Source organism: Impatiens glandulifera, chromosome 4 (genome assembly GCF_907164915.1).
Source record: "Impatiens glandulifera chromosome 4, dImpGla2.1, whole genome shotgun sequence".
NCBI lineage: Eukaryota > Viridiplantae > Streptophyta > Magnoliopsida > Ericales > Balsaminaceae > Impatiens > Impatiens glandulifera.
The window spans coordinates 9,553,388-9,570,284 of NC_061865.1; the positions used below are offsets into that span (position 1 = coordinate 9,553,388).

At 39.5% G+C, this 16,897-nt stretch overlaps 1 protein-coding gene across 1 annotated transcript; it reads left to right on the forward strand.

Moving 5' to 3' along the window:
• Window positions 1–2,149: 2,149 nt before the first annotated feature.
• On the forward strand, window positions 2,150–3,643 carry LOC124934677 (UDP-glycosyltransferase 87A2-like). Its single transcript, XM_047475197.1, has 2 exons — window positions 2,150–2,651; window positions 2,734–3,643. Exons 1-2 carry the CDS (start codon window positions 2,150–2,152, stop codon window positions 3,639–3,641), a joined length of 1,410 nt encoding a protein of 469 aa, XP_047331153.1. The 3' UTR covers window positions 3,642–3,643.
• Window positions 3,644–16,897: the final 13,254 nt, after the last annotated feature.

Here is a 16,897-nt window from a genome sequence, read left to right on the forward strand (position 1 = left end):
AGAAGTTGTGGGACTCTAAGTTACCATCAAATATCTCGTTCTTTGGATGGAATGTCATGCATGGAGGGATTTTGACAAATGATAAATGCATGAAAAAAGGATGTATTGTGGCAAGTTGTTGTAGAATGTTTCATAAACAGGTGGAGTCGGCGTCTCACTTGTTCTTACACTGTGATTGAGTGATTGCGATTTTAAGCTTACTATGGAACATGACTGATATTTAGTGGGTTATGTCGAAATTCATCGTTAGTTGTTGGGAAGTGTGGATAGAGACGGTGAGTTTGGTTGGTCTGAGTCATTAGGCTCATATATATATCCCACTTATCTTTTAGTGGACCATTTAACTTGAAAGAGACCGAAGAACATCCAATGATCGTTATCGACCAATACGTTTAATTCATAATTTTATTATTATGACAATCAGAGAGGTTTCATTGGATAAAACCAATTGAGGTAGTTGGTGAGCTCATTGATTTTTTTTAAGATCTCCGTGTTTGTTAAAATTTGTTCTTTTTATTTGATCATATTGATGAACTATTTTGTGTTATATTTTTTTAAAAATATTTTTCTCTTTTAATATTGTAATGTTTTGTCGTAATTTTAAATTACTCCCATTTATATTATTTTGTATGAATCATTTAAATATATATATATATATAATTTGTAAAGAAATATATTAAATTAGGAATAAATGAAAGGATAATATAAAAGACTGAGATTGTGATGCACATGAGTAGGAATGAGATTATAGAAAGATAAAAAGAAAAGGTAAAAGAAGTTCCTTGTTCTCTTTTGATTATTTTAAAAACCCATTTAAAATTATTTTTTTAATTAATCACTTTTTAACAATTATATCACTCATAACATTAATCAAAATACTAAAGTATCATCTATTTTAAATTATAAATTTTTATTTATTTATATATATATATTTTTTAAGTCTTTTTAACAAAAATTATCATCACCTCCTTTAAATCATCAATAATCATTAATATTTTCTCCCTCTAATTTAAAAAAAAAAATAATCTAAACAAAAAAAATCACAATCGAACAAGGCCTAAGTAATTAAGAATTGGACAGGATGGGCTGTCAGATAACCCCATCCAAACTTATCATTGGACCGACCTGATTAAACATTAAAAATAATATTTTTTAAAATTTAATAAAACAATATTTTTACACAAAAATTCAAATAAACAAACTTTTAACATATATTTTCTATAATCACTTGAAAATGTTATAAATTTTAAAAAATGAAAATTTAAATATAAATAAAAAATATATATAAGGGACTTTTAAATATAAATAAAAAATATGTATAGAGGAGGAAATTTAGAAGAACGAATGACATGATTAGGGCGGCAAATGAGTTAAGCCGAGCTCAAGTCAGCTTTAGCTCGAGCTCAAGCTCGACTCGATTAAGTATTTATTAGCTCGACTTGAACTCGAGTTTGAACGAGTTTATAAATTTGAGTTCGAGCTCGACTCGACTATTATCTACAAGCTCGGCTCGAAAACTTGAACTAAAATTAAATTTTCAAATATTTGTGAATAAAATATTTATTTTAAATTTTAGATTTTAATATTAAAATAAATAAAAATATATATTGTTTATTATCTGGTTCGAAAAAGCTCGAAAAACCATCGAGAGTATGAGCTCGAGCTCGACTCGAATATTAAACGAGTCGACTCAAGCTCGACTCGAACTCGGTCAAAGTCAAACTCAAGTCGAGTTTTGACTGAGCGGCTCGAAGCTTAACTCATTTTGTTGGGAAAAAAAATCTTTATCTACTTTCTCCTTCCACTTTTTTCATATTCAATGACCTTCTCTCATTCTCGATTAATTCGATGCTAGTAGTACATACAATACATGTATTTCATTCATTAAGTGACACATATGCATAAAAGTGAAACATACTCCTCCTTATTTGGTGATTTTTATCTTTTGTACGAGTGTCAATCCCTTAGTGGATAAATGTAGTGTTGTACTGCTACCATCGAACTAACCTAGTGGTTAGTTCCCTTTCTTATCGCTCCTTTTTGTGTTAAAAAGAAAAATGACAAGTAAAAGATCATTTATATAAGTATGGACATTATCCTTTCAATTCATACACAAATACAAATAAATCTCTCCAAAGCTCAATTAATCATGGACAAGTTGGTGGTGGCCATACCCTATCCCGCCCGTGGACACATTAACCCGATGATGAAGTTTTGCTCACTCCTCTCCTTAAAGGGTATTTCGGTCATTTTAGTCCTCACCGAGGAATGGCTAAGTTTGATCGGACCACCAGCAGCAGCAGCAGCTCCGGTTGGAGTGGAGTATCGTGTAGCTACAGTCCCTAATGTGATACCGTCAGAAAAAGATCGATCCAAGGACATGATGGGTTTCTTCAAGGCTGTGGCCACAGAAATGAAGTCGGCTATTCATACTTTTCTCGACCGGTTAGATGATGGACCGGTTTCTTGTATAGTGGCGGATGCTATTATGACGTTCATGATGGGGTTTGGAGGGCGGCGGGAGGAGGATACTCTTCCTCCGGTCGCGTCTTTATTTCCATCGCCGGCATCTATGTTCTTTGCTTATTACCATTTTGACCTCATAATGGCCGCCGCGCGTACCCAAGTCATTGCCAACAGCAACGACACAGGTTTAATTAGTTTTATTTTTTAAAAACTTATTAATTATGTTATTTTATATTTTATATACCTTCTTCTTTTTTTTAAAAAAAGTGGAGGAGAAGGATACTATGGTGATAATTGACAATATTCCATTCGAGTTCCCAGTTAAATCTGTGGAAATCTCATTTGCAAACCTTGGAAATAGCCTTGTCAACAAAGGCATTCAATCCATAGTCCAAACAGCAACAACTACACATGCCATTCTCATTTCAACATATGAAGAACTTGAACCCGAATTCATTAATGCATTGAGAGACCGTCTTCCCATTCCCCTTTATGCATTCGGTCCTTCCATCCCATACTTGTCCCTCGAACTCAAACACAACAATTGTCAACACGAACCATCCTCGATGTATATCGATTGGCTCGATGCCTGTCCTAAAGCTTCCGTCCTATACATTTCTTTGGGTAGTTTTGAGACAGTGTCGGATGAGCAAATGGAGGAGATCTCCAAAGGGTTACAAGCTAGCAAGGTGAGATACATTTGGAGTGTTAGAGGCGACTACACCTCGAGTTTGAAAGAAGATTGTGGGGAATTAGGTCTTATTGTGCCATGGTGTGACCAATTGAAGGTATTGTGTCATCCATCTGTTGGAGGTTTCCTTACTCATTGCGGATGGAATTCTGTTATGGAGGCTATCTTTGCAGGAGTACCCATGCTTACATTTCCTCTAGTTTTAGACCAAGTCCACATTTGCAACATAGTATTGAATCATTTGCGAGTTGGGTTGAAGCTCAAGGAGGTTAGATACGAGGATGATCAAAACATAGTGAGTAGAGAAGAAGTCGCAATGAATGTTGTAAGGTTAATGGACTTGAATGAGAATGAAGATGTTCATCATGATGTGAGAAAGAGAATAAAAGAGCATCAACAAAACTGTCAAAAGGCTATACAATCTGGCGGATCAATTGATGTTAACGTTACTAGTTTTATTCAAAATATTGTTAAGAATAATTAGTTAAATAATCTCTATAAAAAAAAAAAAAACTAAATAGTGTGAATGTCTTGTATGTTAATTTTCTTTGATCTCATGTGTTGTATGCTGTTGAGTATCTTGTTTTTTTTTAATTGCTTTTATGCCTTAACAAAAAATTGTTAGTTTATTATTTATGGTTATTTTTAAATAATTTGGTTGGATTAGAGACTAAAATTATTTTACTTAAAATTATTTGGATAAAAAGATTTAGATGTGTCAATATATAATGTTTTAAGGGTAACATAAACAATAATTTATTATCAACTTTTCTTTTAATTTATGAATTAATGAGACTTGTAAAGTTATAATTTTAACTTTAACTAAATATGTTTTAAATAGGAGTTGAAATTTTAATATTTTCTCAAGTTTTTAAAAATTTGAAAACTCTGTGTAAAGTTTTAAGACTCGTTTTTAAATTATCATAAAGTTTCATAAAGAGTTCACGAGTATTCTTTAACTAACTCACTGTAAGCTTTAAATCACATTGTAATTCAAGTTACAGATTCAAATTAAAAATTTGACATGTCAGTTTCTAGTCTTGAATATTGCTTTATTATCCGTTTTCTTGATTTGAAGTCGATCCTAAGATTGTTTCAAAGTTTTCTTCCGAAATCAATTTGAATGAATCAACCTAAATTAAAAACATCCAAATTTAATTTTGAAAATTATCAAAATCTGATTTTTCTTTCATAACATCTTTTAAAAAGTGTTAGTAATAATTTTGGATAAATTTCAATCGGCTTAAGGTATAATTACACTCAAAAAACTGAAAAAAATTCAGATCTAATTGATTAAAAATTAAAATTAATAGTAAGTGTTCATATTTTAATTAGTTTCGTTGATCTTAATATGTATAAGAAGGCTATTGATAAACTCATTAGATTAATCTTAAAAATTGAAATCTCATTTTCTACTCAAGAACTACTCGGATTAAATTGGACCTCTTCCCGATTGATTAATACACCGGAATCATGTTAAAAATGATCCATGTGAATAAAGAAAACTTTTTATGCCTTCAAATTGAAAGATGAAAGCTCCAAAAGAAATCACAAAACCTGAAGTGATATTCTTAGTGTCCGTCCGAGAAATCCAGATGTTTGACCAATGATTTTGCCTTAGTCTAGTTTTTGACCGAGAAAACCAGTCATCCTCTACACCCGAGATATGAACTACACCCGAGATATGAACGCATGTATGATCTAAACCCACTCAAGAATTTTGTAATTTTTTTTTGGGAAAAACGACTTAGCGTCATTTCATTAAAAATTCCCAAAAACGGAAAAAAAAACCACGAGTTTAAGAGATCATTCTAGACAGGCCTAGAATGATTTTGAAGTCGTAACATTCTAAATAAAAGCTAAAAAGCTAAAAACGTAAATGAATTATTTGTTTACAATGCTTTCAATTCTAGTGAGTTTAAAAAACAGTAAATTCCAGTTCTTGCAGATATTCCAGTTCTGCTCCGTGCTTGGAATTCTTCTCCACGTTCCCGCGAGGGCGCTGCAATCCGATACAATATCTTTCCATAACTTTTCAATGCTCCTGCGGGTTCTGTCATGTACCCTTGCATTCCGTTCTTGCCAAATGTTATACACCACTGCTCCAAAGCCACTCTTGAACACGCTTGTTGCAAATCTATTTCCCTTGGCTTTGAGTAGTATTGCTTCTTTGATTTCATTCCATTCGCTCGGGAAACTGGTCAGCTCCAGGCTTTTATAGAATCTGTCCCAAAGCTCCGAAGCAATACAGAAGCTCCCGAATAGGTGATCTATGGTTTCTTCATTTCCTATGTATAGAAGACAGCTCGCGTCCGGGATGCTCATATACTTACTGATACGATCACGAGTGCTGAGTCTTTCCTAGAAGGAGAGCCATAGAATGAACTGGTGTCGAGGGATAATCTTCGTTGACCATACAAGAGGAGCCCATTCTACTTTCTGCGCTTTTTCCCGGATTACCTCCCATATTTTCTTCAATACCAGCTTCCCATTGTCCTCAGCTTTCCATTCATGAATATCCGGTCTGTCGTGTAGTTGTATGTTACTTATATGATCAAGTATCCTCTTTCCTTCTGGAATTCTTCTCAAGAGCAAGTTCCAATTCCCGTCTTTGATGTCTCTGATTTTCGCTTTTGCGTAGTCCCTTCTGATACGAGTATTTTGAAACTCCTCTTTGTCGATGATAGGCTGGTTTTCAAACCAAGGGTCATGCCAGAATAGAATGCCTTTTCCGTCCCCTAGTCGGATGTCATAAAGATTTGCAATATCGCTTCTTAGTTTAAGAATATTTTTTAGAGACCAGCTCATACCTTCGTGAATTTTGTAGGTCCAGATGCTGATTTCGTGTTTCATAAACCTCGTATGCACCCATTTGATCCATAGTGACTCCTGATTGCGCTCCAAAGCCCACAGATGCTTGAAGGTTAGAGCCTTGTTCCACTCGATACAGTTCTTCAAGTCGATGCCTCCCTCGTCCTTCGGTTTGCAGAGAGCGGTCCATTTGATTTTCTTTCCTCCTCTTCCACTACTACCCCAGATAAAGTTTCTCATCAGCGTTTCGAGTTCCTTCATTACCTTCTTCGGAATGACCATCTGTTGCGCCCAATAGCCAACTATGCCCATAACCACGGTTTTGATAAGTTCGATCCTCCCTGCATAAGAAAGTTTTTTTGCTGCCCAGCCAGATATCGTGTTTTTTACCTTTTCAATCAGCGGCTTGCAGTGTGAGATCTCGATCTGCTTCGCAGTTAACGGAATTCCTAAGTACCTTATGGGAAAGCTGCCTTCCTTGATGCCCATGATGTTAAAGATGTCCTGTTTTGTTTCGTTCTTCACGCCTTCATAAAATGCCACACTTTTGCTTTCATTAATAGTTAAACCTGTTACCTCAGAAAAGAACGTTAGTGCAGCCCTAATAGTTTTAATGGAATCAACGTCTGCGTGCGCTAGAATGAACAAATCGTCAGCAAAGCATAAATGTGTTACCTCCTCTACCTCACAGAATGGGTGAAAGATGTATGGACGATTCTTTCGGAACATCGAGAAGATGCTCTCAAAGATCGCCATGATAGCTACGAAAAGGTAATAAGAGAGGGGGTCCCCTTGCCTTACCCCGTTTTCACCCTTGAAATAGCCTCTGTGGATTCCATTGACGCTAACAACAAAGCAGGATGATGAAACAGATTGCATAATCCAATCGATAAAAATCATAGGAAAAGCAGAAACAACCAGAAAGTCTCGAATGGCTTCTCATCTAACAGAGTCGAAAGTGTTGAGTTATGGAGCCTACACTTATAATAAACTCTACATTGTTAATTAGAGTTTATTGGGTTTATCTTTTTTGGTTTTGGGCTTGGGCCTGACCAAAGTTATTTAGGTTTATTACCTGAATGTTTACCCTATAAATATGTAATTATTAAGGGTTTAAATGGGGTAGACAGAATTCTAGAGAGATAAAGTGTGAGGCAAAAACTCTGTATTCCTTCTTCTTCTTCATAGTAAATTTGGTGGTGGCTGAAGTGGATGTAGCTCAATTTGAGTGAACCACTATAAATCTGTGTGTTCTTGTGTTCTTCTTTCTTGTGTTTTTAAAGATTGTTTTCAAGCTGGTAGGATTTGGGAGATACAAATCCTAACAACTAGTATCAGAGCAGCTGGTCTAGATCTGAGCATTGGAAATGATGGCAAGTGAGAACAGTATAGGAAATGAGATTGGAATATTTGATGGGACAGATTATGCCTTCTGGAGAATGCAGATTGAAGATTATCTCTATGGAAAGAAGCTTCATGTTCCTTTGAGTGAGAAACCAGAGAAGATGGATGAAGCTGAATGGAAACTCCTTGATAGACAGGTTTTGGGAGTTGTCCGATTGACGCTAGCCAAGACAGTTGCTCACAATGTAGCAAAGGAGAAGACCACCATGATGGGTCTGATGAAAGCTCTTTCTGATATGTATGAGAAACCATCTGCTAACAACAAGGTACACTTAATGAAAAGACTCTTTTACTTAAGAATGGTTGATGGTACTTCTGTCACTACTCATTTGAATGAATTCAATACAATTGTGAATCAATTGCTATCTGTTGAGATTGATTTTGGGGATGAAGTTAGTGCCCTGATTTTGTTAGCATCTCTACCAAATAGCTGGGAATCTATGAGGGCAGCAATTAGTAATTCAGTTAGAAATGCTAAACTGAAATTTGTTGAAGTTAGAGATCGTATTCTTGCTGAAGAGGTTCGTAAAATTGATTCTGGTGAAACGTTCAAAGGTTCTGCTCTGAATGTGGAAAACAGGAGCAGAGGTAATGATAGAAATTTCAACCGAAGTAAGAGCAGATCTATGTCAAGGAGCAGGAGGAGTCAGTCCAAGTCTGGGAGGACATTTGAGTGCTGGAATTATGGTAAACAGGGTCATCTGAAGAGAAACTGCAAAGCACCGAAGAAAAACGGTGATGATAAAAATGATGCAGCCAACGTTGTTACAGAATCTGTCACTGATGCGTTACTTCTGTCTGTTGATAGCCCGATAGATTCATGGGTTTTGGACTCAGGAGCGTCTTTCCACACCACTGCTCACAAAGAATTAATGGAGAATTATGTGGCTGGAAACTGTGGGAAAGTTTATCTCGCAGATGGTGAGCCACTAGATATTGTTGGCATTGGTGACATCAAATTGAAGATGGCAAATGGTTATGTTTGGAAGATTAATAAGGTGAGACACATTCCAGGTTTAATGCGCAATTTGATCTCTGTTACACAACTTGATGAAGAAGGTCACAATTTCAGTTGTGGAAATGGTGCATGGAAGGTGACTAAAGGAGCCATTGTTGTTGCTCGAGGTCACAAAACTGGAACGTTATACACGACTTCAACTTGCAGAGAAACAGTTGCTGTTGTAATTGATGACTCAAAGAACAGTGAGCTATGGCATTGCAAGTTGGGCCATATGAGCGAAAAAGGGATGAAAATTCTTTTGAAGAATGGACAGATTCCAGAACTGAAGTCTGTTGAACATCAGTTATGTGAAAACTGCATTCTTGGAAAACAAAAACGGGTGAGTTTCTTAAAAACTGGGAAGGAGATCAAGAAAGAAAGACTAGAGTTTGTACACACTGATGTGTGGGGACCTGCACCTGTTTCTTCTATTGGCGGATCATACTACTATGTGACTTTTATAGATGATTCAACAAGAAAAGTATGGGTTTACTTTATGAAGCACAAGTTTGAAGTATTTGCTATTTTCAAGAAGTGGAAGGCTTTGGTTGAAAATGAAACAAATCAGAAAGTTAAGTGCTTGAGATCCGACAACGGAGGTGAATATATCAATTCAGATTTCAAAGAGTATTGTGCTGAGAATGGGATCAGTATGGTGAAGACTGTTCCCCGAACGCCTCAAGAGAATGGAGTAGCTGAAAGAATGAATCGAACATTGAACGAGCGTGCTAGAAGCATGAGATTGCATGCATGGCTGCCTAAAACCTTCTGGGCAGAAGCTATTAATACTGCTGCCTATTTGATAAACAGGGGACCCTCTGTTCCTCTTGAATTCAGAATTCCTGAAGAAGCTTGGAGCAATAAAAAGGTAAACCTTTCTTATTTGAAAGTGTTTGGATGTTTATCATATGTTCATATTAATGAATGTGATAGGAGCAAGCTTGATCCAAAGTCTAATAAATGTTTTTTCATTGGTTATGGTGATATCGAGTTTGGTTATCGTTTCTGGGATAATCAAAATCAGAAGATCATTCGTAGCAGAAATGTTATCTTCAATGAACAGGTTCTCTACAAAGATTGTGTTGGGAAGACATCAGGTGGTGATTCCAAGTTGGAAGAGACTGGTACAGTCGATTTAAGAGAATTTTCAGCTGAATATATACCGGTTGTCGAAGAAGAACAATGTGTTGTTGAAGATGAAATCGTTGAGAATGTGGCCCTAGAGGTAAATCAGCAAACACCGGTTATACAGTTGAGAAGATCATCAAGGAATCGAAAACCAGTTGAGAGGTGGTCTCCATCTCTAAACTATATCTTGTTGACAGATAGAGGTGAACCTGAATGCTATGAGGAAACAATACAATCTGATGAATCGGTTAAGTGGGAGTCTGCGATGAAAGATGAGATGGACACTTTGATGTTGAATCGGACTTGGGAGCTCACTGAGCTACCAAAGGGAAAGAAAGCACTTCACAACAAATGGATCTTCAGGATTAAATAAGAACATGATAAAACCATGAGGTACAAGGCAAGGTTGGTTGTGAAAGGATTTCAACAGAAAGAAGGTATCGACTACAATGAAATCTTCTCTCTAGTAGTTAAATTGATGACAATTAGAACTATTTTGAGTTTGGTTGTGAAAGAAGACCTTCATCTTCAACAAATGGATGTCAAAACTGCTTTTCTTCATGGTGATCTAGATGAAGAAATTTATATGCGACAACCAGAAGGATTTGAAATCAAAGGAAAAAATGAGCTTGTGTGTAAGCTTCAGAAGAGTCTGTATGGTTTGAAACAGGCTCCAAGGCAATGGTACAAGAAGTTTGATAGCTTCATGAAAAGTAACAATTTTTAGAGGTGTGAAGCTGATCATTGCTGCTATATCAAGAGGTTTGATAAATCGTACATTATTCTTCTTCTCTACGTTGATGACATGTTGATTGCTGGAGCAAAATTGTATGAGATTAACAAGCTTAAGAAAGAGTTGTCTGAAAAGTTTGCAATGAAAGATTTGGGTGCTGCAAAACAAATTCTTGGGATGAGAATTTTCAGGGATGAAGAAGTTCTCAAGCTTTCACAAGAAGAATATGTGAAGAAAGTTCTTACCAGGTTCAACTTGTATGATGCAAAACCAGTTACTACCCCCTTAGCTAGTCACTTCAGACTATCTAAAGATCAGTTGCCTTCAACAGAGGAGGAGAAAAATTACATGGCAACTGTTCCTTATGCCTCTTCCATTGGTTGTATTATGTATGCGATGGTTTGCACAAGACCAGACATAGCACATGCAGTGGGAGTTGTTAGCAGATTCATGTGCAATCCAGGTAGACAACATTGAGAAGCAGTAAAGTGGATACTATGATACTTAAGAGGAAGTACGGGTCTTGCTTTGTGTTTTTGAAAGTCTAATATGGGATTGGAAGGATATGTTGATGCTGACAATGGTGGTGATGTTGATAGTAGGAAGAGCACAACAGGGTACATTTATACTCTGAGAGGTACTGCAATCAGTTGGGTTTCAAAATTATAGAAGATTATTGCTCTTTCTAGTTGTGAGGCAGAGTATATTGCTGTGACAGAAGCTGCTAAGGAGATGATGTGGTTACAACCTTTTTTGCGAGAATTAGGTCAAGACTACGAGGGAAGTGTGTTGCGATGCGACAGTCAGAGTGCCATTCATTTGGCAAAGAATCCTGTTTATCATGGCAGGACGAAACATATACAGGTTCGTTATCATTTCACCCGGTCAGCTTTAGAAGATGGAGTATTAGCTCTTGAGAAGATTTCCGAGAGTGAGAATCCAACTGATATGTTGACGAAAGCTGTGACAAATGAGAAACTGAAGTTGTGTGCAACTTCAGTTGGTCTTCTTCGTTAAAAAACCGAATGGAAAGCCACTACCGATCGAGAGATGATGAAGTTAGTCTCCAAGTGGGAGATTGTTGAGTTATGGAGCCTACACTTATAATAAACTCTACATTGTTAATTAGAGTTTGTTAGGATCTAGGTCGCCGCTGGTGGACCGGGGGTTAGACCGGTTAGCGGTTCTCACTCGTAGGGTGGTGGTTAATCCGGTTAGAGATTAACACCGGGGTTTCAATACTACACAACCTGTCACAAACCCTTGAACCAGGTTCAAGCGCGGAAGAGGTTTGCTTTCAAGTTGAAGCGGTACACGTGTATGATAGGCGGAGTCGGTTTCGGATGATGGAAATTTGGAGATGGTGGGTCGGTTTTGGCAATCTGGATGTTCGGTGTGATTGGTAGAGATTCGGTTTGGAGCGGTATGGTTAAGTTAGTCGGTTATGTAATGAAGCCAACAGAAAGTAAATAACACAAAAGATTTTATGGATGTTCGGAGATAAAACTCCTACGTCACCCCTTCCTCTCGAAACCGCGAGAAGGATATTCACTAAGGAATACAAGTACAATCCGATCGAGACTTATTCTCTGCTCGATAACACTCTTACAATTTACACCGAAATTGTAGAACACACTTTAACTTTCAACACTTAGGCTTTCTAGAATATCACACTATTATTGTAGTAAATGCTTTTAGCTCTTGTTATCCCAATGTATGTCCCACATTTACTCTTCTGCAACTGCCTCCTTTTATAGGTGAAATATGCCAACGGTCATATTTCAAAGCCTTGAATCTGATTGGCTGATCAGAGAGGCAGTGATTCAGTGTCTCAGACCTGCCGGTCGTTTCCTCAGACCTGACGGTCAATCTGAGACCTGGTATCCTGTTTCAGACCTGCCGGTCTGTAAGGCAAACCTGCTGGGTTTGTCTTTTACTCAATGTGGGCACTGTCTGTTTGGACAGTTGTCTGTACTTTGAAGATTTCCTTTCTGGCTTATCCCGAAGTAGAAGGATCCGGTAGTACTGTTTTCTGCAGCCTACAGTCTTTCCTCAGACTTGCATGGATATGGAAGTATTTAGTCTGTTCCTTTGGTATCATTCTCAACAGATACCCAAAGTGTCTTCTTGTACAGGTCGGCCACTTGACTTGGCCGAATGTCTTTTGGTAGTGAAGTAACCGGATTTCTTCCGGTTATATTTGTCTTGTGGATTGATCGGCTGTTTGATGGTTCCGGTTTTGAGCTTTGGCCGATCCTTCCTTTGTTTGGTCATGCTCCGAATACTCTTGATCGGTATGGTAACTTGACCGGTTCGGTTTCTTCAGTTGGTTCTCTTATGTTCATCCGGTCCGGTTCCTTGTTCCTGCATGGGAAGTTTGTTTAAGTTAGGTTTATTCGAACCGGTCTTGAATTTATCTAACAATTTCTCCCTTTTTGATTATTTTATTTAAAATTATCAAAATCATGTAGAAATGCAACCGTAGGCCGGTTGTTTTGTTTGGCCGATTTTTGAGAAAGACTTAGAGAATTTTTCGAAAAATTTTGAGGGAGGAGTTTTGGAAGAATCTCTATCTTTTATCTAACAATTTCTCCCTTTTTGATTATTTTATTTAAAATTATCAAAATCATGTAGAAATGCAAAATAAGGCCGGTATTCAAAAATAACTTTATATATTTATAGATAGCCGGAAAAGACAAAGTATAAATACTAAGACACATAAGAAAAGAAGGATAGTCCCTATTCCGAGTCCGTGAATTCGTAGGCGCTCTTCTTTTTCTTCGGTTGCGGTGGCGGTTGCGGTTGCCTAGTATGTTGGGAGGATCGTGGTCTTTTAGACCGGTACCGCAGCTGTTCTTCGACTTCGTCCTCGACTTGGTCGTCTTGCTGCGAAGTACCCGTAGAGACCGGTTCGGAGATTTCATTGAGCATCTCGGCTATCCGAACTTTCTTAGGGGCCGGCCTCTTTCTTTTTGTCGGTGCTGAAGCGGAGGCGGCCGCCTTCTTCTTCTTCTCGTTTGCCTTTGCAAACCCGTCCAGCCTTCGTGATTCCGTTTCCAGTCGTTCGGCATCCGCTGCGGCCTGACTGGCCACTTTCTCAGCATACCCTGGATATAAGATCTCGGCCCGTTTTATTCTTTCGGCCTCTAATTCTGCTTCGGTTAGTTGAGACGATCGCGGCGCCCCTTTATCTCTGCCAGCTTCGGCGTCTAGCGCATCCTGGACCCTTTTAGCCACTAGAGCATCAGCCTCTATAGCCGCGGCATCTGCGTTTTCCTTAGCTTTTAGGATTTCGGCCATCTGTGCAGTAAGTGCCTTTACTTCGGCCACGAGATCTTCGTTTTTCTTTTCCAGTACCGAGACCCGGTCGATTGTCTGGTCGACCCTTTCGAAGTCCTTCTTTAAGTCCGAGGTTATACCCTCTAGAGCTGCGGTATGCTGAGCACATTTTTCGCGCTCACCGGCCTCTTCCCACAGCCCGGTGCTGAGATCTGCTAGGCATGCTTGATGTTGATCCACAAGCTGTTTTGTCACATTGGCGAACTGCATGGCCGAATCAAATATTTTATTGCAACATTCCTTGAACGGTTGAAGCTTGGACACTTCGTGTTCAAGTACACGGTCATCAATCTGCTCCGATATTGATGCCTTAAACTTTTGAAGCCGGTCTTCAAGCTGCCCTGATATGGACATTTCAAACTTCTTAAGTTGGTCATCAATCCGCCCCGAAACGGATGCTTCAAGTTCTTGGAGCCGGTCATCAATCCATTCCTTAGGGGGAACTGAAACGGTGGCTTCCGGTGGTGGAGTAGGAGTTGACTGCTCGGTGGGATCTGGATCGTCTCTCTCACCGGAGTCTATCAGTGCAGCATTTTCATTAGGAGGTTCTAATGTTGCCGCATCCTCTAAGTTTGGCACCTCACTTTCCAGGTTTGGAACCGCATCTTCAACTCCCAAAGTCGGTATCGGTTCCTCATCTTCCAATATCGGTTCCTCAACTTCCCTTGGTGTCTCAACTTCCTCTCTTGAGGGTGTTGGGTATTCAACTGGAAATTCTTCGATTACCGGAGCAGTATAGACCGGTACTTGCTTTTGGTTGCATATTGCTTCCAGCCGCTCTATTTCCTGACGTATTTCCTGTTTGCCCTTTTCAAGCTTTTCCAATACTCGCGGTGCTACGGTAGACACCGATCCCCCTTCGGCATATTCTTCCTTAATCTTTCTGATGCACCTTCTTAGTTTCCGAAGATGGCTTCTCGGTATCAGGAGGCAAGTTCGGCATTGTACCTCCTGAATTGTGTTGGATTTTGTGAGGCTGAAGATCATGTCTTCTACTTCCTCCAATCTGGCGATGCAACCCTATTGCGGGAGGTCCGGTAGGATATCTTTATACTTTGTATTGAACCGGTACTCATGCCACTCCAGATATAAGTCTATGACGTCCTCGTCTCGCTTGTTTATGCCCTGAAAGATATTCTGGGCAAGTCTTTCGGCCTCGGCTTCGTCGGCCTCTTCCCTGTTGAAGCCTTCATCATGGGCTCCTGTATCAACCCCGTCCTCACCCTCGGTGGTTTCAGGATTAGCGCTATGTTCGGCATCGTTCGGACTTTGAGCCGAATGATCGTCATCGTGGACCGTTTCATCTTCGGTCCTCTCCGGGTCGGTTTCCTCAGGGTCCCACTCCTCATCCTCTGTTTGTTGTGGTGGTTCTTCGAAAGTTATCTTTTCTTTCCTCTTTCCTCCGGTCTTTGCATTTGCTGAGGCAACTTTCTTTGCGGATTTCTTCTTTCGGCCACCTGTGGAACTGGAGGCCGACTGCGTTCTTGGAAGAAATTGCCTCGATCGAATGATGCAACGTTTTATTAGCCCAACACCGGGACCGACGTTGAGGTTCAAGTGTAAGAAGATCTTACCGAGTTGCACGGCATATCCCCACGACCGGGCTGAATCCGGTCTTACCATGTCCATGAGGTTGCCGAACACTGATCTTGCCCAGTTGACCTCCTTTCCTTCCAACAGACGAAATATCATTTTGATTTTGTCTCTAGTGAGGTTGCTGAAGTTTCCTCCCCTTGCCAGTATTGCCCTGGCGAAAACGTCACATGCCGGGATATATTCCGGCTTCAGCGTGTTCTTACTTCCGGATGTCGTGATTGGCTTATTAGTTGCCGATAAGAAGTGGCAAGCCGTCTCAAAAGTATCATCGTCTATTGCTGCCGTTGCGTCCTCGCCGGTAGTTGGGAGACGCAAACTCTCGGCCACCACTGCTTCGGTAATCTCGATTTGGGAACCGCAAACCGTTGCGATAATCCTGTCGTAGGAGATGGTTGCGGTTTTGAAGAACTCTTCGACCGCCTCTCTGTAAATTACGTGAGGACCGTCCAGAAAATATCCCAGACCGGTTTTGATCAGCAGGTCAATGACTTCCTTTGCTTCGGTTGTCCCATTCTGCCGAATCTCCTCAAAGTCTACTTGAGAATAGAGTTTGAACAACGCCGAATCACGACCCATGTTGAAGAGTTTGAAAATGAGAGAAATCGGCTTCAGAAAGTTTAGGAAAGTTAGAGAGATAAAGTGAATTCGCGTGAGAATGAAATAAATGACCGAAGGCCCCCTTTTATAGTCACGGTTTGGAAGCCCAACCGTCCCATCATGAATGGGCGGGAATTTTCCCTCCAAGGTAAGAGTACGCCAAACTGTGGGCGGGAAACCGAAAACTGTGAGCGGGAATTTTCCCTCCAAAATACTTAGCCTATGTCATGGATGACGCTTTCATTTCTTTGAGACCGAATGAATAATCGGTTTCAGACATTTTGATTAACAGTTTTGATCAGGTTTTATGAAACCGGATAAGAACGAGTTAATTTTTGGTTACTTAGATAAATGCGCAAAGAGTAAAGAGAAGCGGTCATTGAAACTCAAACGAAATTTTATTCAAGAGACCGATACGAAAGAGTACATAGAGAAAACCAATAGAATGATACGAAAGATAGATGTTTAAGCAGTAAGCACCATTCTGGAATACTTTTCCACCACCGCATCTGCATCAAGAATGTTTGAGGGGGATGCTGGTGTACCCGGTCCAAAATCTGGCCGGTACTTGAGAATCAACTTGCTGATGTGAGGTGCAAAGCCGAGACCTTTCTTGGTCCGCACCATTTTCCTCAAGTTATGAAAGAGGACCGCTGACCAATTGATGGGCGTGTGGTTGTAGATGTGGGTCATGATATTGTAGGTATTCTTTGAATACCGCTGATTCGGAGATTGGCACAGAATGGACCGAGTGACAATCTCAAGAAGTAGCTGAGTACTACGACCAAGACGGGTTTTTAACCCATGGGTTTCCGCCGGGTCAAAGGTTGCAGAACAGCGGAACCCATAGTAGTATTCATCAGTTCCCTCCATGGCCGGAAAATCAGAGAACCCTTCTTTGGGCAGATTGAAGAGGGTGGCAAATTCGGCTTCATCAAGCCGGAAGGTATGATTCCTTACAGTGGTGACAATGCGATCGCCCCAGTTGCAGGCATTTCTGAAGAATTCCTTGACATCCTCAGTCAGTATGGGACCGGATTCGTCAAGGAAGGATTGAAGACCGGTAACAATAAGGCTTTCAAACATGTGTTTCTTTGGATGGTCATAATCCCATTCCGCCATACATGAGCTG